This window comes from Musca autumnalis, unplaced genomic scaffold (assembly GCF_047663935.1).
Source record: "Musca autumnalis isolate F117 unplaced genomic scaffold, ASM4766393v1 scaffold_4, whole genome shotgun sequence".
Taxonomy (NCBI): domain Eukaryota; kingdom Metazoa; phylum Arthropoda; class Insecta; order Diptera; family Muscidae; genus Musca; species Musca autumnalis.
In genome coordinates this window covers 83,577,929-83,605,878 of record NW_027411977.1, presented here as the reverse complement: position 1 = coordinate 83,605,878, position 27,950 = coordinate 83,577,929, and the positions used below count along the sequence as shown (strand labels likewise).

At 37.3% G+C, this 27,950-nt stretch overlaps 1 protein-coding gene across 2 annotated transcripts in view; it reads right to left on the bottom strand.

Moving 5' to 3' along the window:
• Positions 1-27,950, bottom strand: part of LOC141400782 (G-protein coupled receptor dmsr-1-like) — a 208,894-nt gene that overhangs the window by 46,426 nt on the left and 134,518 nt on the right. The window contains exons 1-2 of one of the 2 annotated variants that reach the window (XM_073980276.1): positions 14,776-14,842; positions 9,765-9,897 (exon numbers count right to left, since the gene is read on the bottom strand). In XM_073980276.1, the coding sequence (XP_073836377.1) occupies positions 9,765-9,826 (62 nt within the window). In that variant the 5' untranslated portion in view covers positions 9,827-9,897; positions 14,776-14,842. Of the gene's footprint in view, positions 1-9,764; positions 9,898-14,775; positions 14,843-27,950 lie in introns of those variants that run through there. The other variant, XM_073980275.1, reaches the window with a different exon arrangement.

Below are 27,950 nucleotides of genomic sequence, written 5' to 3'. Positions count from 1 at the left end.
TTTCGAGTTATCTATGAATCAGAAGTTTGCTCACTGAAAACTTTTGGTATATGTCAATGATTTGGTATATCCCCACATTAAGGTACCTACAAGTTTCAAGTATTTTGAAGCAAACTCGTGACACAAAATCTATATACATGTTGTGTATTTATTTCAGCTAAAGTCCATATTTTGTTGCTTCAATATTTGAAGAAACAAAATCTTTAACAGTGGGTAATGAAATTGATATCTACGAGCGGAGGCAGAGTAGACTATAGTTTCGGAAGCAGCCAAACATCCGCATCAGTTCCCTTAACCGCTGACTCTGTGTCGATAAACAGGTCAATAAGAGTGACCAGAAAACTAAACAAAATGAGAAATTTTCTGTATCCTCCTAAATCTGTTGACCGCACAATTAAGTCAGAATAACCAAATTCATATACCCACTACTGTTTTATATGCTGTCTTTGTATCGCATTTTGTTTCTTCAAATATTGAAGCAACAAAATATGGACTTTAGCTGAAATAAATACACAACATGTATTATTTTGCAGTCCAACAATACAAAGCCAACAAAATCTATACATATATTTTGGTCAGAGACTGAGGGTATATCTCCGCAAGCACAGCTAACTGATACTTTCTTACTTGTTTTGTATAAAAGCCAGATAGGTGAAAACTTTAATATCTCCCTAAAAGAAATGTTTACCAGTGAAAAGCTCATCTACAGGGAAATATTATACTATAATCTTTGCTCACTTGTTAAATTTGTAAAATATTCTCGAGTTAATTTTCATTCTTTTTTGTTTTTTTTTCTTTAATTTGAAAAAAGCAACTGTTGCACCACCACTGTTCATGCTGTTCCACTTGAATGGAATATACTTCGTAAACTTATTTCCCTTTGGTATTTGAAAACTGCAGGTCTTTTGTACGCAAAAGACAATTTTCCACGAATGTGCTTTTACCAACTTCCATGCCAATTAACTTTTGGCATTTCATTTGTTGGATGGAGCAAATATTTGTTTGGTGAAACTGAAATTTTTATGTTTCGCATACTTAAAATATGCAAGCACAGACAGGCATTTATTCCTCCAAGTCATAAATTGAAATAATACGAATTTATGAAGAACAGACAGACATTCGAGGGAATTCTAAAGTACAAAATATTGCCAAAACAAATGAAGTACTAATGCTAATATGTGTTTTTATGATAAAAAGAAAGTACCTTAGTGGTGCTAAGCTATGTTATTTGAAATCAAAACATTTTTCTACTACAGGCCGCAATTATGACCAATCTTCACGAAATTTTGTATGGAAGTCGGGTTCAGACCAGAATATACCTCTACAGTTTCTGGCAATGTTCGTGAAATATTTTAGGTGTGGACCAGAAACAAAATTTGTATCCAATTTTGCAGCGGCTCTGTAGGTCGCTATGGTAGTCTGATCGGCGCGAAATTTTATGTAAGGTATGGGTTTACGACAAAGAAGTAGCTTGCAATTTAATGTGATGATCAGATAGTATTTAGCAGGTTAAAAGGACCAAAACTTTTGTGTTAAAATTGGTAAAGTTGTTGCAGCAAGTTACGTACCCGTCTAAACATTGCAAATAAAGCACAAACGGATACAGCATATTCCACTCAACTAGCCCAATTGCTTAATGAAAGAACTTCTCGTCCCGATAACATATTAGCACAATGGCAAAATATTCCCCTCCTCCATGGAAACATACTTGGATACCAAGGAATCAATGGTATGACCGGGAGTGTCATGCTGTTACCGAAGAGAAAAATGCGGCATATAGGGCTACCCTACAATCAGTAACAACGAGAGGGGTATCGGGAGAAAATGAGAAACGTCTTATCCGCAGGAAAAAGAGAGAACTGGAATGGCGGGAATGTGAACAAAACGAGATGTACAGGGGCCAGAATGAAGCCCGAAAGTTCTACCAAAGAGCGAAACATCAAACAGAGGGCCTTGGTACAGGCAAATCCTCCTGTAGAGACCAGCAAGGTAATTTGGTAAATGATACAGATAGTGTGCGCAGGATATCGAAAGAACATTTTTCCAAACTGGTGGTATCCGATAGTAGCGACGACGACGAAGATACCACAGTTCCAATCCCAGAAGATGGTATTGTATGTATTCCGCCCAGCCAAGATGAGGTAAAGACAGAAATAAACCGGCTGAAGAATAATAAGGCAGCTGAAGCCGATGGGTTACCAGCCGAGTTGTTCAAAACCGGAGGCGCCACGCTGATAACGTGTATTTATCAGCTAGTTAGCACCATCTGGCAGGAAGAACGAGTACCCGACGATTGGAACCTGAGCAACTGGTGCCCTGTCCACAAGAAAGGAGATAAGACTGTATGCTCTAACAATAGGGGCATAAGTCTTCTCCCTATAGCCAGCAAGATAGTGTCAGGGATACTGTGCGAACGACAAAAGCCTATGTTCAACGAATTAATTAGGCCATACGGCTTTAGGTCTGGCAAATCCACCATCCCTGCGGCAATTTCTGGAGAAGACCCAAGAGATGTAGATCGATACCTAACAACTTTTTGTCGATTTTAAGCTAGCCTTCGACAGCCCCCTACGTTCAAAGGTATTCCAGGCCATGTCTGAATTTGGTGTACCTGCAAAGCTCATTCGGTTTTGTAGAATGACATTAACTGATACTCGGTCTTCAGTTAAAATAGGAGAGAAGAGTTTAGTACCAAAAGAGGTTTCAGACAAGGAAACGGCCTCTCGTGTGATCTGTTCAGAGAATCTGCTAAAGTGGGTCTGGCGGTAAACGGTGAGAAAACCAAGTTGATTGTGTCGACGCGAAATGCGTCCATTGAGCTCGGACCAACTGTGGAAGTCGGTTTCTGTAATTTTGAGGTAGTAAAAGACTTCGTCTACCTCGGCACCTCCGTAAACACAATAAACGACATCAGTTGTGAAATAAAACGAAGAATTGTATTGGGCAACAGATGCTACTTTGGCTTATGTAAGCAGTCTAAGAACAAAACTAAATCTCGTCAATCTCTCAAGAATGTTTACTCCTATTGAAAAGTCATGAATATCATTCACTTTTACTTTAGTCGATTTCTGATAGGTCTTACCGTTTAAAAAAATAAATAAAAACAAGTAAAAAAGTATCAGTCGGCTTTGCCGACAGAGATATACCATCAGCCTGTGTATATTGAAACAATTTTTTTTTCCAAAAAACGCATGTATTTAGGGAGTTTTAAGAATTTTGGGCGTTTGAACTGACAAAAATGTTGATTAGGATTTAATATCAAAAGTTTTGCGGAGGAGATACTAAAAAGAATGGATCTCCAGCCACTGTTCAGGGATGTTTGCTCAAGAAGTATGAACTTGCCCCTGAAACAACTTTTACCATCGCAATTGAGGCAGCGAATGCAAGTTGCTTCAACCAAAATCAAATCGCCCTAACAGGCAAAATTTCAAAAAAATAAAAAAATAGGCTGAGCCCGGCTGGGATTTGAACCCACGTCCTTGAAAACATATCAAAAAAATGTTGTCACGGTGTGTTAGCGTTCAAAGCCAAAACTCATAACTTCAAAGGCATCGCAAAAAGCGGTTGTTGTGAAGAAAATACATTTCAACGGCCAAATATCCGTTAATGTATAAAAACACATTTGCATTTGAAAAACGATAAGTTCTAGGACAGAGAAGCCATTACATAGTCGATACGTCCGAAGATTTGCTTTACCACCAATGAAACCAGGTAACGTAATTTGGTGACTATGTGGGTTCGAGTCCATGGCTTTCCTTTTTCACTTGCAAATAATTTCAGATCATTAAGCTTAACTCTAAAAGAGAAAATTAAAAAAATCAAAGTGATTCGATACCAGGTCTTAAAGTGAACATGTATCCGAAATTTTGAGTGGGAGGTACCGGATGGAGTGGACAAATATAGTCCATATTTGAACCTGATCTATATCTGGTAGATATATTAGGATGTGTAAAGTATGGACCAATTCGGCCACTCTCTTCAAGAGTTATCGTACGCACAATTTTTCCGAACATTTTTGAACTTTTGTGGGGGAGGTACCTGAAGGAGTGGACCGATATGGTTTATCTTCGAACTTAAACTATGTTTGGACAAAATATTACTAAGGCCAAACTTTGGACCGAATCGGCAGACCTGTTCGAGAGTTATTTTGCCCTCCAACCTCCTCACACGGTGTCATAGGGTTTTTTGCAACTTTCAGGAAGTATGGAATTGCCCCTGATGAAACTTATACCGTCGTATGGAGGGCAGTGAATACAAGTTGCTAAAGCAAAAATCAAAGCGATTCGAGAGATGTCCCTAAACTGAACTTTTCCAAAATTTTGTGTGGGAGGTACCCGACGGTGTGGACCGATTGAGTCCATATTAAAACCTGATCTAAGTCTGGTACACGCTCCACAATGGGCAAAGTATGGACCAAATCGGTTACACCCTTCAAGAGTTATCGTGCGTACAAATTTTCCGAACATTTTCGAACTTTTGGGGGGAGGTACCGGAAGGAGTGGACCGATATAGCTCATCTTCGAACTTAAACTAAGTTTGGACAAAATATTACGAAAGCCAAAATTTGAACCGAATCGGTTCATCCCTTCGAGAGTTATCGTGCGCTCCAGCCAGCCAGCCAGACAGACAGACAGACGGACGGACATTGCTCAATCGACTCCAAATTGTCTGAAACACATTTCGTCCAAACATACTTGGGGTCTAAAACCATTATTTCGATGAGGCACATTTTGCCCGTATGAAAGTGTATATACCCTTCATAGCCTAAAGGCTGAGGGTATAAAAACAAGTAAGCAAAGGCTATAGTCGGACGGGGCCGACCATGTGATACCCTACATCACAACATCTAGGAATTACCTATGTGCAACCGCCTTGCATGCTGAATGAATGACTGAATTTTCAACGGTGGCAAAATACCCCTTAGTAATGTTGCCGATATTTCCTTAGCATTTCAGTCATGAAAAACGTCTCTACTTAGGACAGACCGTTCGGACTCGGCGATAAAAACGAGGTCACATATTAATAACTTAATATGAATCCATTGGTATTGGTAAGTGAAGCCTCCCTACTGGGATGTTTTTGGAACAATTATATAAATTATATATTTCTAAAAAATATTCGAAAATTGAAAAATTCACATTGATTAGCTCCTCCTGCTACATCTTCAAATTGTCTTTCAATGTCAAGCTTCTTTTCAGAATACACCTAAAATAAATATATATATTATATACAAGCAATTTGCTAAGTGTCTGATATTTAATATCTGAGAAATTTGTGAGTTTATTGGAGATCTATCGTCCAAAAAATGTGCACTTTTATCTCACTTATGCTTCATAATGCACGTAATTTTGTGTGCTTTTCAGGGCATTTCGAAAATAGTTCATTGTGAATATATATTGTGATATCAAAAATATATTTTATACCGGTAGAAATAACTAATAACGAATAGAAATTCAAATAATTTGCATGCAAACAAATTTATAAATCCCAAGATTATTCAAAATTATTTATATTCAATAACACACCAAAGAAGATAGTATAAGTCAGCTGCGCTAACGGTGATATACCCTCAGCCTCAGAAACAAACACAATAATTATGCCGTATAAAAATATATTGATTTTACATCACGAGTTTGCTTCAAAATACATGGAATCTGTATGTATCGTAATGTCAATTTTGTAAGCTAACTTCAGATTTTTGAAAAAGTTTGAGAATTATTTTTCGGATTTGTAATTTTAGTTCGAGCCGGAATGAGTTTTTGGAACTTTTGGACCATTATCTCAGGACGTATGGACTTACCCTAGAAATATTGTGCCGTTGCAATAGGGACCGTGAAAATCCCTTCTTCAAAAAAATTCAAATAGATCCGATACGAGTCCTGAAACTGCACTTTTCCCAAATTTTGTGTGAATGGATGAAATAATACGATGTGCAAAGTTTGGACCAGGGTTTCGGAGTCGAGGTATTTTTGGCTCGACTCCGACTCCAGACCGATTTTTTCCACGACTCCGGATCCTCTTCTTCTTTTAAAATAAATAATGATTTTTTTTAAAAAAAAAATGGTGTCCCGAATTTTAAATTTCTATAATGGAGAAAAAAAATTGCCCGGAGTCGGAGTCGAGTTATTTTTTTCGCCTCAGACTCCGAATCCAGCAAAATTGCTCGACTCCGACTCGTAGACTCCGACTCCGAAACCCTGGTTTGGACCAATCAGAAAATCCCCATGAGAGTTTCTTGTTTGTTTTTCAGGGTTTCTTGGAGCTTTTCGGTCATAATCTCAGGAAGTATGGACTTGTCATTGCAATTGTACCATCGTAAAGGGGCCGAAAGGATGATCTGCTGAAAAAAATTCAAAACGATTTGAGTTTTCCGAATTTTGTGTGGGAGGTACCCGAAGGTGTGGACCGATACGGTCTTACCCGATCTATATCTGGAAGGAAAGTTTGAACCAAATCGATTGCTCACGTCGCACAATTTTTCGTAGGTCTCAATAATAGTCCGATCAACGCGTAATTTTAAATAAGGTAAGAGTATATCACAAAGGAGAAGCTTGCAATTTGAGATGGCGATCGGATAATATTTAGAGGGTTAAATGGACCAAAACTTTTGTGTGAAAATTGTGACAATTTTTAATATACAGCTTATATCTTAATTCCTGGAAGTGACATTCCGGACAAGTGAGATATACTTGAAAGTGGAACGCTTGACTTTTCAATTGATGCCAATTATGTTGGTGTGCATGATCAGATAACAGAGTTACAGCCTAATATATTCCGTTATTTGTTTGTAGTGTAATAACAAACTCGCTAGAAGTCGCAATTATACATCAATAGTTACGAAATTTTGCACCGGGAAAGAGTATAGGTAGAAAAAGATGCCTACAATTTTGAATGATGATCTGATATTCTTTAGCGGGTGAAGTGGACCATTACTTTTGTATGAAAAATATAAAAATTTTATTTTTGGTCGATATTTTAATTTCTTGAGGACATATATATTTCGCAAAGTAGCCTACATATGGAAAAAACTACTGACCTTTCCTCTGATGTAAATTGCAATAAATTGTTCGCTAGATAATGGGTCTACTGCCTAATATATAATGGGTTCTGTGTAGAGAACCAAATTTTTATCCCATGCTACATATTGTCTCTCCAAAAGTTTATGTAACACCACGAAATATTCGTCCTATTTGGTGTGCCAAAATTCATATCTCGACGAGATAGAGCGATTTAGCGATGTGTGTCCGTCCATTAAAAATTGTAAACAAGCTTAATTCCGCAATTATGGACCGATTGTAACGAATTTTTTAAGGAGGTTGGGTTCAGGCCAGAATAGAAATGATTAGTTTTTCGTGATGATCGTGCAATGTTCAGGGGATGAAATAGACCAAAAACTTTAACCCATTTTGTAGCGGCTCTGTAAGTCAAAATAATAACCCGCAAAATTTTAAACAAAGTTTAAGTTTATGATGAAGAAGTAGCGTACAAACCAACGTTTGTGTGAACTAAAGTTTCCTTCCCTGCTACAAAAATGTCTTTGTCATGCTAGATAACTTTTTGGTTTTGGTCATAAGTATTATTTATTACATCTCTGATATTTGATATTTAAATTTTCACAATCATTGAAAAGAAGTTCCGTGCAGAGCGATTGTCCAGAGATAGTGGTATAGGGTATCCCATGGTCCGCTCCGTCCGACTATAGACTTTTCTTACTTGTTTAGATTAAATTAGATATTTTAGGCGTTTGGGGTATCCATGGTCGAAAAATGTTTCCATCTAAAATTGTGAAAGAAAACTAATTATTCCATTTTAATTAAAACGATTTTATGTTGGAGGGTATAAAAAGTTCGGCCCGGCCGAACTTAACGTTTTTTCCTTGTGTTTTAAGTATTTTCTTATGGCTTGTCAGTAGTGGGGGTGAAAATTTCGGTGAATCCAGCTTCGCGTTTTTTTTTGTAGACTGTTTGCATTCATGTCTTCAAAATTTTGTATCATCTTACAGACCTTACAGAATAATTTCCTGGATTAAACTAATGAGTTAATTCGTCCAACAGAATATTTTTACCCTCAGCATTTATGCTAACGAGGATATACACTCTCTTACAGGCAAATTGTGCCTCATCGAAATAATGGTTTAAGACACCAAGTATGTTTGGACGAAATCTGTTTCAGGCAATTTGCAGTTGACTCAGCTATGGCTGCCTGGAGCGCACGATAACTCTTGAACGGTTCAACCCATTCTTTCCAAAATTTGGCTTTCGTAATATTTTGTCCAAACTTAGTTTAAGTTCGAAGATGGGTTATATCGGTCCACTCCTTCCGGTACCTCCCCCACAAAAGTTTGAAAATGTTCAGACAATTTGTGCGCACGATAACTATTGAAGGGAAAAACCGATTTGGTCCATACTTTACGCATCGTGAAATTTCTATCAGACTTAGATGAGGTTCCAAAATGGACCCAAACGGCCCACTCCAAAAGTTTGGAAAAGTTTAGCTTAGAACCTGCTCTCAATCGCTTTGATTTTTGTTGTAACAGCTTGTATTCACCGTCCCCTATACGACGGCACAAGTTTCATCAGGGGCAAGTCCACACTTCCTGAGAAAATAGCCTGAAAGCTGCAAAACAAACCCCTATGAGACCGTGTGTAGTGTTTGGAGCGCAAGATAACTCTCGATTCGGCCCAAATTTGGCCTTCTTAATATTTTGCCCAAACTTAGTTTAATTTCGAAAATATCCCATTTCGGTCCACTCTTTCAGGTACCCCCCCCCCCCCCCCCCCCCCCTTCTTATTGAGAAAACAGCCGAAATATGTAAAAAACCCCTATGGGACCATATGTAGTTCCTGCAGAGCACGATAACTCTGGAACTGATCAACCGATTTTGTTTAACTTCTAAAATAGCCCATATCGGTCGTCTCATTAGGGTATCTCCCTCACAAAATTTTAACATTTGTGTCTAAGTGCAGTTTAAGGTCTGTTCGAAGATCCTTTGGAAATGTATACCTATACTGTTCGTTGTGGTTCTGTTTAATGCGATATAATGTTTTCCGTGGACAAGTCCATGTTTTCTGGCATACTGGTCCAAAAGTTATACGATGACCCACTGAAATGACTAGTGACCGCGACATCTATAGATAAAATATAACTCCCGAAATAAGATCCACTTTCATAATGTACCAAGTCGGTCCATTCCTTTAGGTACCTTCTCCACACACACAACATCCTAATACACATTTTTGTTGGCAAGCTTATGAAAAGAGCCTAAATACATTCGATCTGTCCGTGGATGAGAGCTTAAATTCACATAGGCTAAGGGTATATCTCTGTCGCCAAGGTCGACAGATGTTTTTTTACTTTTACAACCAGTTGATTTTGGATAGGTATACGACGTTTCCGACGTGTGTATGTCATATACGTCACACTTTCTGATATGTCATCTCTGCTCATAGTCAGCACCTATAAACCGAATTCTATCCCCACAGCATCCCAATACTCCAGAGCCGTCAGCACCTTGAGATCTGATAGCATCCGAAAACTTCAGAGCCAAGCCACATCCGCACAGAGCCGATCATATTTACTCCTTGGCAAACGAGTTTTATAACAAGTGGCGGTTTTATAGTCGGACACACACGCTCTGTGCCACCGTTCTTATTACTTTGTAATGAAATAGTTTTATATTGTAGAGTTGTAATGAAATAAAGTACAATAAAAGTGCTATCGAATATTTGAAAAAAGTTTAATCAGCATTGCCTATTTTTACTTACTTTGTATGAAAATCGTCAAAGCTTTTATCACAGTAGATTACATTGGAGGTATTTAGACTCATGGTGCATTTTAATAAAATAATTTTCGTCGTTCGATCGTTTCCTTTTGGTCATTCAGTTGGAAGGCAATAATCTAAAAGACAAAAAATAATTGTTTAATATTTATTTTAACAAGAGCCAAAATTGTAATTTCTCAAACGAAAAACAACATAGAGCTGAAAAAATCAGCCGACAATATGCAATAACCTCTTTTTCCAGCAAAATAAAATGAGCATTAAAAATGTCAGTTTTATCAAGGCCATGTCACTTAAATAACTAGATAATGGAATGGACTGAATTATTTGGAAAAGAATTAAAAATTGTATATCTCCTACACGGAAGTTTTTTTGTCCAATGAATATTGTATGGTAGTCATAAAAATCAGTTGCTAAATTTTTTAACTTTTTGAAATTTGACATTTAAGGTTTCCAGTGTTCACAAAACTTCTTCACAAAAAATTGTCAACATAGGGCCATGTTTTCGTACAGCCTGAATATAACAATACCACCCGCTGGCCCGTCGTAATTACAACTTTTAATCGATTTAATGCTTGACAATTTAAAAACAGGTATTTTTTACCTCACTTCTCCGGTCCAACCGAGGTGGATTTTAAATTTATCAACAGATTTGGTCTGTAACCTTTCTTTTCTCTTACGGACTTTGTGGGATTTGTTCGCCAATTTACGCTGTTTAGGATTTATTATCGTCCATGTCTCTGTCTTCATGTCTAAAGCTATCTAATTATAACAGTTAAAAAATGGTTAAGTCGAATTCTCCAGCTTATTGAGACTTATATATTTTCGTTGTGCATGGCTGATAGACCAGCGAACCTCACCATTTAAGGAAATTTGTGAATATATACTTTTTTTCTGATCGGGGGCGCAACCACCGTTGTCTCGAAAGTTAATTTGCAAACCGATGTACTCATAAGTTTAGCAAATATATCGATTATAAAACAATAGGCCCCGAAATTCGTCTATAAATATATAGCAGTCTGGACCACGGGACATTCCTGAATATTTTCTGAAAATTAGGTTCAGTAGTTTTGGAAAAATAATGTTTTAAAAAGAGTGGCCGTGGTCATCATTTTTCAAGATATAACATATTAGAAAAAAGTGGGCGTGGTCCGGTATTTTGGCTCCAAATATGTACCTAGGGTGCACACAACTTCATTGCCTACCAAAATGTATGCTGAAACCGATATAATCATATGTTTGGCTTATACATATAGCGTTTAAAAGAAAGGCATGGGAAAGGTACCCCACCTCTTCCGAAATGCATAAAATATACATAATAACGGCAAACATTGAGTTTTTGCTGCAAATTTTATGAAAATTCCCTTCATTAGTATTGGAGTTATGACATATTTAAAAAACATGCGTGGTGAGGTCTTTAAGCCCTAAAGAAGTACCTAGATTGTAGATTAGTACGTAATTTTTTAAACTGATACATGGATAATTTTTGCGAATATGTATAACTTTTTTTTAAAATATCGCATAGGGGAGTTACCCCGCCCTTCTGGAATTCAAAAAAATATGTAGCCTGTGTTCGGGGGCAATCCCTATACATTCCCTGACAATTTCTGTAGTTTTTGCAGAAAAAGATTTAAATTGAAAATTGAAAAAATTGGGTGTGGTAAACTTTTCTTTCCATAAATAACCTAAGTTGGGTTATGACAGCATTTGATTTTTATTCATAAAGATAAAGCATTTTTTTAAATATGGCTTCTTCAAGAAAATATGCATACTGAAGTAGCCTTAAGTTTTATAAAGGGAAACACTGTTGATCTAAAATTATTTATTCTGTATTCTTTATTACTTTCTATTCAAAAATATTTATTGCTGGCGAGCGGGGTGTGTTTGTTCTTATGTGTGTCTCTATTGAATATCATTAGAGTATTTAGGACCATGCCAAAATCATGAATGTTAGGACCCGTATGTCAGATATATATTCACTGGACAATATCCGTAGACTATCCCCGCATTTTCACATACAATATCAGGAAACTTTGACTTATCCTGATGACGTTATTTTAGTTTATAGTACTAACATACGTAATTTTACAAAGTTCGATCTGGGTTATCAATATTTTCCCTATATACATTTCACCATAGATATTCTTCTGAAAGAATTTATTACGAAATCCATCAATAAAATATATTTTGTGACCGCAGATGAACAAAATGTGAATAAAAACGGTAGAATATGGTCCTAAATCATATATAAAAAGCGAAAGCTTCTGGAGATGTTAAATATTATAGCTACAAATTTCTTTTGTTCAGAGACTCATAATGAAATTTGATTTGGAACATTTCTTCTTTTGACACAATCCCCAAAAAGTGATATAAATTTTAATTAAGAGTCTAAAAGTTTAACAAATAATTTCTACCTACAATATCTAATTTTGTAACGTAATTTTCTTAACAAAGTATTTTACTTAGATATCTAGTTTGTTCTGGGAGTTACATTAAAATTTTGTGCAGAATATTTCTTCTTTTAACACATTTCGTCTAAAACTTTCATGTTTCTTTCATGCAACAACTCGAAAAAAGAACAAAACTAATTTATTAAAAAAATATATTTAATATTTAATAAACTCAGATAAAGTACAACATTAACCCTAAAACGTTATTTTTGGCAGATTCCTGGCGTTTAGGTATGATTTAGAGTTTTGGTGTATTCGGGGACCTATAGTAAGATTTTATGACAAATAATTTTTATACCCTACACCACTATGTGGGGAGGGTATTATAAGTTGGTTTTGGCCAAAAAGTTTGTAACGCATCGAAATAATGGTCGTAGACCCATACTTATATATACCAAAATGAATGTCTCGACGAGCTGAGTCGATCTGGCTATGTGTGTCCGTCCGTCAGTCCGTCTGTCCGTCCGTCTGTCCATCTAAACCTTGTAATCACGCTACAGGTCGCAATTTTGATCGGATTGTCACGAAATTTTGAACGTTGATGGGGGTCCCGGAGGGGAAGAAGCCTATTGATTTTGGTGATGGTCGGATAAAAAACAAAACTTATGTGGATAAAAAGACTACGTTTTCTTTCAAAGCGAATATCTCAACTTCTGTATTGGGTATACCAAAAGTACAACCTGACAATGAAAGTAGAAAATATCACCTTTCTAATGATGTAAAGTAGGTTCTCGTAGGTGATCAAACAACGAAGATATGACAATAGTCGCAAATAAAACCCAAATTTTCAGTTTTGCGATTTTAATTATAAAGACGAATATCACAGCATTGGTTGGGGACTTTCCAAAAGCAAAGCCTGCCCATGAAATTAGAAGATTCCATATTTACAATAATGCAAACTAGGTCGGCGTAGGTGACCAAATAACGGAGATATCGCAATAGTCGGTAATACATCCCATTTATCATTTTTTTTTTTTGGAAATCACGCTACAGGCCGCAATTTTGATCGGATCGTCACGAAAATTTGAGGGTAAATGGGGGTCTCACATATTAAGAAGCCTATTGATTTTGGCGATGGTCGGATAATATTTAGGGGTCGGAATGGGCAAACACTTATTTGGAGAAAATTCAACATTTTATTTCAAAGCCAATATCTCTGTTTCTTTAAGAGGTATATCAAAAGCAAATCTGGGCAAGGAAAGTAGAAAATATCTCCTTTACAACGATGTAAAGTAGGTTGTCGTAGGTGGTCAAAAAGCAGAGATATGGCAATAGTCGATAATGCATCCCATTTTCCGATTTTTTTGTAATCACGCCACAGGTCGCAATTTTGATCGGATCGTCACGAATTTTTTGGGAGTGGATGCGGGTCCCACAGAGTAAGAAGCCTATTTAGTTTGGCGATGGTCGGATAATATTCAGGAGTCGGAATAAGCGAAAAGCTTATGTGGAGAAATGTCAAGGTTTTTTTCTTATGGGAATATCTCCGCTTCTGGTTGGTAGTCGGATTATATTCCCTAAAAGAAATGTTTACCAGCTTATGCACAGGGGTAGTGGTGTAGGGTATCACATGGTCGGCCCGTCCCGACTATAGCCTTTGCTCACATGTTTTTTAATGTTTTTTGAAAAAAATTGACCAAAAAGACCCTTTTAGTGACTCGCATGAGGGTTAATTTCTTTCATAAAAAGGTACCAAGGATTCCAAGGAATCTGATGCCGAATATTTCAAAACCCATAGAAATGGGCGGAACTGGCGACGCCTATTTAGGTTAATTCTCGACGTAAACTTTCAAAACGCCGATACACGTGTCTTCTTTTTTTCGGTCCTCTTTCATAATCTGGCCGAATTATCTTGTAATTATTTTTTGTGTTGTACAGTGATATTGTGCACAGGGACTCTAATTCGGCTCGATTGAACTTACCGATTTTTGGTGTTTTATATGTGGTCGTTCGGAGCAACATCTAGTTTTTCAAAATCATCAGCACGGAACTAACAATTGCCTACTGTGCCAATGATCAGCCTATGATGGGTTGTTTACGGTGACTTGAAAAAATCAATTTGCCAAAAAAAGAAAAAAAGGGAATTTACTCGTGAACATTTTCGTCCGACTATTTTCCACAACTTTCGGCGAGGATTTTCTCGCCAAGAATGCATAGATTTAATTAAATCTTTGTATGGTGATGAAGAACCATCTTCTTGTCGATTGGTGCAAAGAACTGTTGAAAAAATATCATAGCGGTGCTTTAAAAGACGTTTATAAGATCGCCGCAGATGACGAATTATGGACCTATGCGTACGAGCCCGAAACCAAACCAAGAAGAGCCAAGTCTAACGAAAGTTGTTCATGTCTTGTTTTAAAAACACTTTCGTTGGGGTTGTGTGTATTGTTGGTCACGCTTATACTTCGAGCTGACGGTTGATGTTTACGTATAAGCAGTTTTTTGTTGAAGAAGTTATTGAAAACTAACTTCGGAGGAGAATATCCACAAACAAGAAACAAGGGAACTAATGAGATTCTGTGACGAGAATCGAAACTATGGTCTTACCTGCCTTACCCCTTGGCGAACAATGCCAAATTTTCTCCAGTTGTTTTAAAATATTAAAACAACAACAATTGGATTAAGCCAAACTATTTTGGAAAAAATATAAAAACAATTAAATTCAGCTTGAAGGTTTAATTGCTGAAAGTAAATTTATGAGAGAAATATTTTTTTTAGAAAAAAGTTGGTATTATATTAGCACGACAAAATCCAAGGCAACTGGTGAGGAAGTTACATCCACAGTATGTCTCGAAAAATTATTTAAAAAATATTAAAACAATAACAATAGATAAATGACCCATAAATGGCATATGAAAATGGTACTGTATTACATAGCATTTACATTTTAATAGAGTTCATTGGTGCGGTCATCAAATTCAGTAACATACAGGATCCAGACAAAGTGTGGAGGTGATTTATTATTATAGGGGAGGAATTTTGCGAACAGACATATTTTATTACAATTTGTAATTATACATAATTGCTTATTCAGTTATTTTATGTCAGAATCAATATGTTGTAAAAACCATTAGAAGCAAAGTGTATTAAAATACATAGCATATGCTTGAACGATAAGCTAATTGCCCATTACAAAATTGTGAATTACAAAGTCCACACACTTCTTAAACTCTTAAACGATTTTTGTTCCTCCTGGTGGCAGGTTTGCTCTACACACATATTGATCTGTATAACATTTATTGATGAAGGTTTACACAACGTCGAACAATAATATTTCTGCCACGCCGTTCGTGTATAACAATTCATTCCAATTAAAGAATAACTAAATTTTAAAGGTAAAATTGTGTGGTCTAAACTTTTTGTTGTAAAGTGCAGAATTTTATATCGTCAATCATAAGCAAGGCAACAATTTTTCTAAAGAATTTTAAGTAGGCATTTTTGTTGGGCAACAAAAGTATTTTTTTCTTTGTCTGCCCCTGCTGTGCAACTTTACGCACCAGTCACTTTGAATACAATTCATAACAAGTTTTTTTTTCTATAGAATTGAAGGTGTTGTAACTTGAAGTGACTTGTATTTTTTTTTTTTTTGATATAGGCTCTTGGCCACATATTGAACAAATACAAATAACTTTGCCGTTAGCTTTTGAGTGTGTTGTAACTTTTGGCATGCTACACGCGTTGAAGGAAGGTAAGCCGAGTACTTGCTTAAGTTTGTAATGTATACTTAAGTAAGGCATTTTTTTGATTCTTAATTCATTACAGAAATGTACATTTCGAAATGAAACATTTTTTTAAAAACCCTACAAATTGTAGGTTTTTTTCTAAATAAATGTAAAAATTTGTTAAAAATTTGCCCAAGTAAAAAAGTATCAGTCGGCTTTGCCGACAGAGATATACCATCCATGTGAATTTAAACACTTTTTGGACATTTGAACTTGCCGACAAAAATGTGGATTAGGATAAAAGTTCAAAAGTGTTGCGGAGAAGGTACTTAAAGGAATGGACCGACATAGTCCATTATCGAAGTGAATATTTTTGGGAGCCCTATCTTTTCGATAGATATCGCGCCCACTAGTCATTTCAGTGGGTCATCGCATAACTTTTGGACCAGTATGCCAGGAAGCATGGACGTGCCCACGGAAAACATAATATCGTTGCAAACAGGACCATATAGAACAGCATCGGTATACATTACCAAAGGATTTTCCAACAGACCCTAAACTGCACTTGGACACAAATGTTGAACTTTTGTGGGGGAGGTATCCTAAGGAGAGGACCGATATGGGCCATTTTAGAAGTATAACTAAATTTGGAACAAATGTTAGGTGCTACCGTGGTGCAAGGGTATGCACGCCCGCCTTGCACGTAGAAGGTCGTGGGAACGATTCCTCGGCCAAGCCACATCAAAAATTTTCAACGGTGGCAAAATACCACTCAGTAATGTTGGCGACATTTCCTGAATCGGATGAATCGGGGTGCACTCATTGATATGAGAGAAGTCTCCCTTGTCCCGTATGGGATGTTGTGGAACAATGTTTTTTTTTTTTTTGTAAGGAGATCCAAAGTTTGTACCAAATTAGTTGACCCGTTCAAGAGACGTAGTGCATACCATTTCATTGACATGTTTTAAATATTGGGGGAAGCTGTGGACCGGTATTGCCCATCTTCGAACTGAAAATGAAATTTGGGCAAAATATGACGAAGGCCAAATTTTCAAATCGGTTAATCAGTTCGAGAGTTACCGTGCTCTCCAGCTACTACATATGGTACCATAGGGGTTTTTACACCTTTCGGGCTGTTTTCTCACAAAGTATGGATTTGTCCCTAAAATAATTTTTACCGTCGTAATTGAGGCAGCGAATTCAAGGTGCTTCAACAAAAATCAAACCGATTCGGAAGCAGGTCTTAAAGTGAACTTATCAAAAATTTTTGTGATAGGTACCCGAAGGAGTGGAAAAATAAAGTATTCGAACCTCATCTATATCTGGTAGATGTATTTGGATGTGTAAAGTATGGACCAAATCGGTCACTCCCTTCAAGAGTTATTGTGCGCACAATTTTTCCGTACATTTTCGAACATTTGTGGGGGAGAAACCTGAAGTGGACCGGTATGGCTTATCGTCGGACTTAAACTATGTTAAGACAAAATATTGGACCGAATCGGCAGATCCGTTCGAGATTGATCTTGCGCTCCAACCTTTACACACTGTATCATAGGCGTTGTTCGCACCTTTCTGGTTATTTTCTCAGGAATTATGGACTTGCCCCTGATGAAACTTATACCGTCGTATGGGGGACAGTGAATAAAAGTTGCTGCAACAAAAATCAAAGCGATTCGAGAGCAGGTTCTAATCTGAACTTATCCGAACTTTTGTGGGGGAGGTACCCGAGAGAGTGAACCGATTGAGTCCATATTGGACCCTCATCTAAGTCTGGTGGAAATTTCAGGATGTGTATAGTTTGAATCAAATTGGTTCCTCCCTTCAAGAGTTATGGTGCGCACAAATTTTCCGAACATTTTCGAACTTTTGTGAAGGAGTGGACCGATATAGCCCATCTTCGATCATAAACTAAGCTTGGACAAAATATTACGAAAGCCAAATTTTGGACGGAATCGTTTCATCCGTTCGAGAGTTATCGTGCGCACCAGCCAACCAGACAGACGAAAGCCAAATTTTGGACCGAATCGGTTGATCCATTCGAGAGTTATCATGCGCTCCAGCCAGCCGGACAGACACACTGACGGACTTTGCTAAATTGGCTCCAATTTGTCTAAAACGGATTTCTTGTGGTCATTCTTGTGGTCTAAAACCATTATTTCGATGAGGCACATTTTACCCGTTATTTCATTTTGAAAAATCGATAGCTATCAATAACTACCAAAAAAGCACAACAACAAATCAAGAATGAAAAAGTATCAATATTATGGTTAACTTGTCACCACCATTAATTTGGAAATAAAAATGGCGGAAATGCCTAAGCTTTTCTTTACATTTTGCACAAGTACTTCAAAGAAATATAAAGGAGAAACATCTGTGTGGAAAATGAGTTACTAGATTTTAACTAAACAGACACCAAAGCAAGTTAAATAAAACACTATAAAAACAATTGTTTTTATCCATTAAATACAATTTACTTTTCTGAAAAAAATTGTATGTACATGTGACTACGAATTTCAGTAGATTTTAGGTTAGGGTTTTTAAAACCGATAATATCGACAGTTAGAAGTATCTATCGATGTACCGATAGTCGGTATGTACTTACCCTGATTAAAATTTTACTGGCGTAATACCCTCCACCACGAACTATATTGAAGTGAATAGGAACAATTAGTTTTATTTCGTTTGTGAAAGTACTAAACTCTTCCTTTTATTGCAGGAGTAGTACATGTATCTCAACTGATAATACTCCCTTCAAAGCAGTTAATATGGAGCGACATTTTTGTTCTTTCCAAAACATGGAGCAATAATTCCAATTTTCCGAATTCGTTCTATGGGGGCTATATGAAGGCGTAGACCTATACCCACAAATTTCATATGAAGACTAACCAGCAAAATTCAGTCATTTCGGTGGAATATTGAGGCCACAACCTTCAAAATACCGAGAATCGGGAGGTACCGTCCTATGGGGGCTATATGAAGGCGTGGACCTATACCTACAAATTTCCGGGGGAAAGTTGTATACGCCCAACGAATACTAAATACCAAATTTCAGCCATTTCGCTGATGAGGCTAAAACCTTCAAAATACCGTAAATCGGGATATATCGTCCTATGGGGTCTATATCAAAACCTGGGCCTATATAAACATTTTATGGTAGAAATATTTATTAGCCTGTGGGAACACAAAATACAAACTTACAACCGATTCTGTGGTCAAATGGGACTAATACATTCTAAATATCTTAAAGTGACCCGTACTATATATTAGAGCGTTATATGGGGGCTACACCAAAACGTGGACCTTTGTAGACAAACTTTGGTTGAAAAGTTTTTAGCCTCTGGAGACACAAAATACCAAATTACAACCAATTCGGTACTCAAGTGGGACTAATACATTCAAAATATCTTAAAATGACGCATACCATATATATGAGCGTTATATGGGGGCTATACCAAAACGTGGACCTATGTAAACATTTTATGGTAGATATGTTTCTTAGCCTCTTGAAACGCAAAATGCAAAGCTACAACCGATTCTGTGGTCAAATGGGACTAATACATTCAAAATATCTTAAGATGACGCGTACTATATAAGGGGCCTTATATGGGGGCTATAACAAAACGTGGACCTATATAAACAAAATTTGGTAGAAATATTTTTTAGTCTCGGGAGACACAAAATACCAAATTACAACCAATTCGGTGGTCAAATGGGGCAAATATCCTAAAATTGCCTTAAAACCACGATGCGTCACGCGTCACTTTGTATGGGGGCTGTATAAGTTAGATACTTTGTCCCACAACTTCCCCTGCTCGATCAATCACGGATGCTGATTGGCGCACTGGCATCTCCTCTACAATTCCCTCTGCGGATACCGTAGTGTGCGGATCGCCGCTGGGCATCGGTTGTTGTCGGTTTGCTCGCCTTGTTGCACTTTGCTCTCACTGGAATAATTGTACTTGTAGTAGTATATGACATGGGATCCTCTGCGATCACTCAGAACCTCTGCGTTCACTTGTCATCTAGCACTTGTCGAGAAATAACGTCTACGCGTTATTATTTAAAGGCCTCTGACGCCACCACCCGATTACAAAGGTAATCTATTTTGTTGTACGAAAAGAAGCACAAATAAACTTCAATTATATTTATATTAAGAATAAATACTGGTTGTTTTTATTTCTCTTATTCTTTTCTCCCTCCACTGCTCATATACGGTAACTGAGAAATATAACCTATGGATCACCCCTCCCTCACCTCAACATTTTATCCTATCGAACTGGAGAATTTGTTGTTGCCCAACTAAACATTTGGTCGCATCGAGCCAGATAGACGCCGGTATTGTTGTTGTTCCCCCTATCTTGAACGAGAATTGAAGCTTTTGTTGTTGCTTTGCACGGAGAAATCATTGGATCATCTCACGTCACATTGCTAACATTAATTACATCAACAAATCACCATACTAACACCAGGTACGTAAACTCAGATTTCCATAAAAAGTGAGCTACCGCGAGTGTTAGTATTTTTCGTTTCGTTTACCGTTTGAGCATTAATATAAACATAAATCGTTGGTCGAATTTCAGTCTACCTACGCGAGTGCATTAAATTCGTTGCCTTCATTCCCCCACCATACAATACAGTCCACACAAAACTTGTTGAAATCGTTGTTGTACTGATCACCCCCAATCGCGTTGATCATACAAATCATTATTCGTGTTGTTGTTATTTTTGTTAGATTTGCTCCAAATCATTTGGTCTCACCATAACAACACACTCATAAAACCAATTGCCTTTTCTCATTGCAATTCCTATTTATATCTAAAAATCACTCTGGTCGACTATTAACATCACTACGTGTGTTAATTATTTCGTTCCTCCATTTGAAACCCTAGTTGTTGCTAGTTTTATTTTGTTGTACTGATCACCCTACGTCGCGTTGATCATACAAAACGTCTTCGTTTTTCTTCATAATATCACACAACTCGTTTAGTTGTTGATCTCTTTTGAAAGACCGATACCTTTAGTGAGAATTCGCTGTGATATTTACAAAAACAAAGCCCATCAAATTTCCAATCGGATTTGCATCGGTTATTGAACTCTCGCTTTGGTAAATAATAACTCTCATTGCACCGACTGTTGTTGTTATTCCCCAGGGTTTTTTTCTAACGAAGCCCTTCTGTTGAGAATTTGCATTGGCAAATTTACACTAACAACATAACATACATTGTTACACTACATATACATATTGTCGTTTGGTTTATTTTGTTGTCGCGATCCTCTCCAAGCAAAAAATATTTGGCGTTGTTTCCCCCCTCGGTTTACTTAAAACCCTTTGAAAATTTGCACTGCCAAATTTACAGTAACAACGCACCATACAAATTCTCTCTGCATTTAATTTCGTTGTTGTTGAGATCGCCCATCACCAACCAAACACATTCGTTTTTCTATTATCCTACCTTTGTCGGTCAGGTATTTATTCTAATTTGAGAAATTACATGGTAATTCTACCAACAACTTTCCCGCCTTTTTAAGCGTCCCTTAAAAAACTCTGCTGATCCTCTGCACTCACTTGCTTGGTCGTTTGCAACGTCTGTTGTTCAGTGGGAGTTTCGCTGTTCACACACAGCCATTTCTCTGCTAGCGTCGCTTGTGTGGTCAGCACAGTGGGGTAAGAAAGTACAAATAGTACAGTGGGGTAAAACAGCACAAATAGTTTTTTTAATAATTAATTTTGAAAATTATTTTTCGATAATTTTTTGAAATCTAATTAATTAGCAGTAGGGTTTTTGGAATTTTTGGACAAATTCACCCTACACTCGGCATTTATTGTACATATTCCTAGCAGAGAACATACGTGAAAAATATTTGTTTTTCGACACTTTTATTTTGTTTTTGGCAATATTTGCTAAACATTTGTGAAAATTGTTCGACTCTCCGTAGGGATTTTGGTATTTTTGGACAAATACACCCTACTTTTGGCATACTTTGCACCAACTTGTCAACCTAACAATATATATTTCAGACCAATTAGTTGATTTGCGTTGATTTTCTGGTGCAAACAATAAAGTTTTCATATTAATAACTTATTTGTCTCTGGATTTTGGACAACTACACCCTACAATTGGCTTATCTCACCTTATCAAACACCCTACACTTGGTAGCACCATATACATTCTTGTATAGTTGAAACTTTTTTGCATTTTTTGGCCAAATTAAAGTAGTTTTTGATCGCCCTGAGGAAGTTTCTTCAAATTTTCTCGTATTTTGTCCTACTATAATTTCAAATATTATCACCCGTTGCTATTATTCTTTTGCATTTGTACAATTCTGGAGGTTTTTGTGGAAATTTCTTATTTCCTTTGAGCTATAGCAATTTGTGCTTCAACTGAATCTCCTCTTTTCACCATTTCTCGTAGTTTGTTGCAAATTAAATTGTAGATTTTCGGTGATTTTTGTGCATTAAAACTTCAAAATGTCAGTCACCCCACTCACTCGTTTTGTTAGAGCTTCAGACATATTTTTGAAATTTGTAGCATCCTTTGAACGGATTAATGAGTCCACATATAATGTCTATAATCTCGAAATTCGCAGTTCAGAATTTCAAAAATCGTGGCACAAAGTCAAGTGCGCTTATGACGAGTGCAAAAACTACCTCACGACATCCGAGACTGCACAGGCTGGTGTTATTGATGTCGTTGAGGAAAAATATGGTACATCCTACATTGCTTATCTCCGGTGTTTGTCTACAATTGACAGGCATCTTAAACGCCTTAAATCTTCAGGCACAGAAACTCCTTCACCTGCTATAGCTCCTCCAATATCACCACCTCCACAAGATGAATTGTTGAACGTTTCAAAAGAAACACAATCTCCAGGTTTGCTTTCGAGTAAATCTTTAGAAATCTCACCACCTCCCAAACACTCGTTGAATCTTGCTGAAGTAGCAACTCCACCCAATATATCATTGGACGAATCCGTCCCGTCGGTTCCTGTGCAGTCTGCTTCTCCCTCTGTACCTGCTCCACCTGAAACTTTTTCCCCCATTCCAACTTGCTCTAGTGACCCTGTTGCTAACTCCACATTACCTGTCGATACCCACAGCTTACCATTGCCACCAATCGACATTGATGTTTTTGCTGGCGATTTTATGTCTTGGCCGTCTTTTCGTGATCTATTCACCACTCTGTTCATCAAAAATTTGTGCCTTTCTGACATTGAACGTCTGTGCTACTTAGTACAGAAAACCTCCGGTGAGGCTCGCGAAATCGTTTCGAGATTTCCACTCACCAATTGTAGTTTCCCCTTAGCGTGGAAAGCATTGTCGGATACGTACGACAATAAGCGCATTCTGGTGAATAGCCACTTAAAACAATTGTTTGCTCTCCCATCTCTTAATAAAGAAACTAGTTCTGGTTTGAAAATTCTTCAGCGCGGTATCAATAGTTGTCTAGCTGCAATGACCGTCTATGACGTCGTTACGGATCCAATAATTGTGTATATTTGTTTGCAGCGTTTGCCTAAATTAACTTTGACTCTGTGGGAGCAAAGCATCAAAAACAAATCGTCTTTGCCTTCTTGGAAAGACTTAGATGCCTTCCTCACAGAGAGGATACAAACACTGTTGTGTATTCAAAGCATGTATGGAAATCAGTCCACAAAATTTGTGTCACCTAAAAATGTGATTTCATCTAGTTCCTCTAATAAATTGTTGTCGGTACATAAATCTAACGATGTATCACCCCCTCGATCCACAAATTTCTTGAGGAGCAATTGCCCAATTTGTCCTACCCAGAGCCACGTCCTTCGTCTCTGCCCCCAATTTGTTAAACTTTCTTTTGAGGACAAATTCTTGATTGTTAAAAAGTATAAGTGCTGCCTTAATTGCTTAACTCGTGGCCATGTAATTAAATCTTGCCAGAGCAAACATAGTTGCAACTTGTGCAAACAACGGCATCATAGCCTTCTCCACCGGCCACAAGTTAGAAGAGTTATTGCTCCGACCACATCAAAACTGTCTCCGTCTCTTACTGAAGTCGAAAGTCGAGATCACAGTTGTGTTTTGTCGCAGCCCCGACACCCTCCAGGCATTTCTACATTGCCCTGCACTTCTCCGGCTTTTACAAATGTCAAAAGTCGAGAGTCTAAGTGTACTATGTCGACCAGCTCTTCTAACAAACATCAAAGCAATCATCCAGACACTAATACCTTGCGCAATAGAAAAGTTCTTGCTTCGCCATCTTTGAATTCCCCTCCGACTTTTACATATGTCAAAAGTCGAGTATTAGCTTCAACTCTGACGAAATCAACTCCGGCTTTTACGAAGGTCAAAAGTCGAGTATTTAGCCCTTCTTTCTCGCGCTCAAATACCTCTCCGGCTTTTTCCAAGATCAAAAGTCGAGTATTTAGTCCCTCTTTGTCGCGTTCAACCTCCTCTCCGGCTTTTACTGATGTCAAAAGTCGAGAACTTCGTTAGTTGGATCGGTCTTCGGACAACACCATTAGATAATTGTATACTTTTGGGAACCGCCAAAGATAGTTTTGAATTCGTTGCTTGCCCAAAAATATATTTTCGGGTACCTTCTTATCGGTCCGGTTCCTGCCACCTCTTGTTCCTAATCTCGTTTTTTAAATTGAAATCGACCACTGAGTTATGCTAACAACTAAGAGAAACATATCGCTAATGCTGTTATATCTTGAAAACTTAAATTGAATTGTTCAGTGACTCGTCTCCATATTCTTGAATCGAGCGAATATCGGAGTCGATCCTTTCTTAATTACTCGTTTATTGACATCGCTTGTTTGAACTATAGCTCACTTGAAATCTGAATTTACGTTCATGAATCTTCTTACTGACATATTGGTATAATATTATTAATCTTTATTGTAATTATTCCTAGCTTTAATTTGTTGATCCACGCTTACGTGTATCAAGGTGGGCGGCAATGTATAAGTTAGATACTTTGTCCCACAACTTCCCCTGCTCGATCAATCACGGATGCTGATTGGCGCACTGGCATCTCCTCTACAATTCCCTCTGCGGATACCGTAGTGTGCGGATCGCCGCTGGGCATCGGTTGTTGTCGGTTTGCTCGCCTTGTTGCACTTTGCTCTCACTGGAATAATTGTACTTGTAGTAGTATATGACATGGGATCCTCTGCGATCACTCAGAACCTCTGCGTTCACTTGTCATCTAGCACTTGTCGAGAAATAACGTCTACGCGTTATTATTTAAAGGCCTCTGACGCCACCACCCGATTACAAAGGTAATCTATTTTGTTGTACGAAAAGATGCACAAATAAACTTCAATTATATTTATATTAAGAATAAATACTGGTTGTTTTTATTTCTCTTATTCTTTTCTCCCTCCACTGCTCATATACGGTAACTGAGAAATATAACCTATGGATCACCCCTCCCTCACCTCAACATTTTATCCTATCGAACTGGAGAATTTGTTGTTGCCCAACTAAACATTTGGTCGCATCGAGCCAGATAGACGCCGGTATTGTTGTTGTTCCCCCTATCTTGAACGAGAATTGAAGCTTTTGTTGTTGCTTTGCACGGAGAAATCATTGGATCATCTCACGTCACATTGCTAACATTAATTACATCAACAAATCACCATACTAACACCAGGTACGTAAACTCAGATTTCCATAAAAAGTGAGCTACCGCGAGTGTTAGTATTTTTCGTTTCGTTTACCGTTTGAGCATTAATATAAACATAAATCGTTGGTCGAATTTCAGTCTACCTACGCGAGTGCATTAAATTCGTTGCCTTCATTCCCCCACCATACAATACAGTCCACACAAAACTTGTTGAAATCGTTGTTGTACTGATCACCCCCAATCGCGTTGATCATACAAATCATTATTCGTGTTGTTGTTATTTTTGTTAGATTTGCTCCAAATCATTTGGTCTCACCATAACAACACACTCATAAAACCAATTGCCTTTTCTCATTGCAATTCCTATTTATATCTAAAAATCACTCTGGTCGACTATTAACATCACTACGTGTGTTAATTATTTCGTTCCTCCATTTGAAACCCTAGTTGTTGCTAGTTTTATTTTGTTGTACTGATCACCCTACGTCGCGTTGATCATACAAAACGTCTTCGTTTTTCTTCATAATATCACACAACTCGTTTAGTTGTTGATCTCTTTTGAAAGACCGATACCTTTAGTGAGAATTCGCTGTGATATTTACAAAAACAAAGCCCATCAAATTTCCAATCGGATTTGCATCGGTTATTGAACTCTCGCTTTGGTAAATAATAACTCTCATTGCACCGACTGTTGTTGTTATTCCCCAGGGTTTTTTTCTAACGAAGCCCTTCTGTTGAGAATTTGCATTGGCAAATTTACACTAACAACATAACATACATTGTTACACTACATATACATATTGTCGTTTGGTTTATTTTGTTGTCGCGATCCTCTCCAAGCAAAAAATATTTGGCGTTGTTTCCCCCCTCGGTTTACTTAAAACCCTTTGAAAATTTGCACTGCCAAATTTACAGTAACAACGCACCATACAAATTCTCTCTGCATTTAATTTCGTTGTTGTTGAGATCGCCCATCACCAACCAAACACATTCGTTTTTCTATTATCCTACCTTTGTCGGTCAGGTATTTATTCTAATTTGAGAAATTACATGGTAATTCTACCAACAACTTTCCCGCCTTTTTAAGCGTCCCTTAAAAAACTCTGCTGATCCTCTGCACTCACTTGCTTGGTCGTTTGCAACGTCTGTTGTTCAGTGGGAGTTTCGCTGTTCACACACAGCCATTTCTCTGCTAGCGTCGCTTGTGTGGTCAGCACAGTGGGGTAAGAAAGTACAAATAGTACAGTGGGGTAAAACAGCACAAATAGTTTTTTTAATAATTAATTTTGAAAATTATTTTTCGATAATTTTTTGAAATCTAATTAATTAGCAGTAGGGTTTTTGGAATTTTTGGACAAATTCACCCTACACTCGGCATTTATTGTACATATTCCTAGCAGAGAACATACGTGAAAAATATTTGTTTTTCGACACTTTTATTTTGTTTTTGGCAATATTTGCTAAACATTTGTGAAAATTGTTCGACTCTCCGTAGGGATTTTGGTATTTTTGGACAAATACACCCTACTTTTGGCATACTTTGCACCAACTTGTCAACCTAACAATATATATTTCAGACCAATTAGTTGATTTGCGTTGATTTTCTGGTGCAAACAATAAAGTTTTCATATTAATAACTTATTTGTCTCTGGATTTTGGACAACTACACCCTACAATTGGCTTATCTCACCTTATCAAACACCCTACACTTGGTAGCACCATATACATTCTTGTATAGTTGAAACTTTTTTGCATTTTTTGGCCAAATTAAAGTAGTTTTTGATCGCCCTGAGGAAGTTTCTTCAAATTTTCTCGTATTTTGTCCTACTATAATTTCAAATATTATCACCCGTTGCTATTATTCTTTTGCATTTGTACAATTCTGGAGGTTTTTGTGGAAATTTCTTATTTCCTTTGAGCTATAGCAATTTGTGCTTCAACTGAATCTCCTCTTTTCACCATTTCTCGTAGTTTGTTGCAAATTAAATTGTAGATTTTCGGTGATTTTTGTGCATTAAAACTTCAAAATGTCAGTCACCCCACTCACTCGTTTTGTTAGAGCTTCAGACATATTTTTGAAATTTGTAGCATCCTTTGAACGGATTAATGAGTCCACATATAATGTCTATAATCTCGAAATTCGCAGTTCAGAATTTCAAAAATCGTGGCACAAAGTCAAGTGCGCTTATGACGAGTGCAAAAACTACCTCACGACATCCGAGACTGCACAGGCTGGTGTTATTGATGTCGTTGAGGAAAAATATGGTACATCCTACATTGCTTATCTCCGGTGTTTGTCTACAATTGACAGGCATCTTAAACGCCTTAAATCTTCAGGCACAGAAACTCCTTCACCTGCTATAGCTCCTCCAATATCACCACCTCCACAAGATGAATTGTTGAACGTTTCAAAAGAAACACAATCTCCAGGTTTGCTTTCGAGTAAATCTTT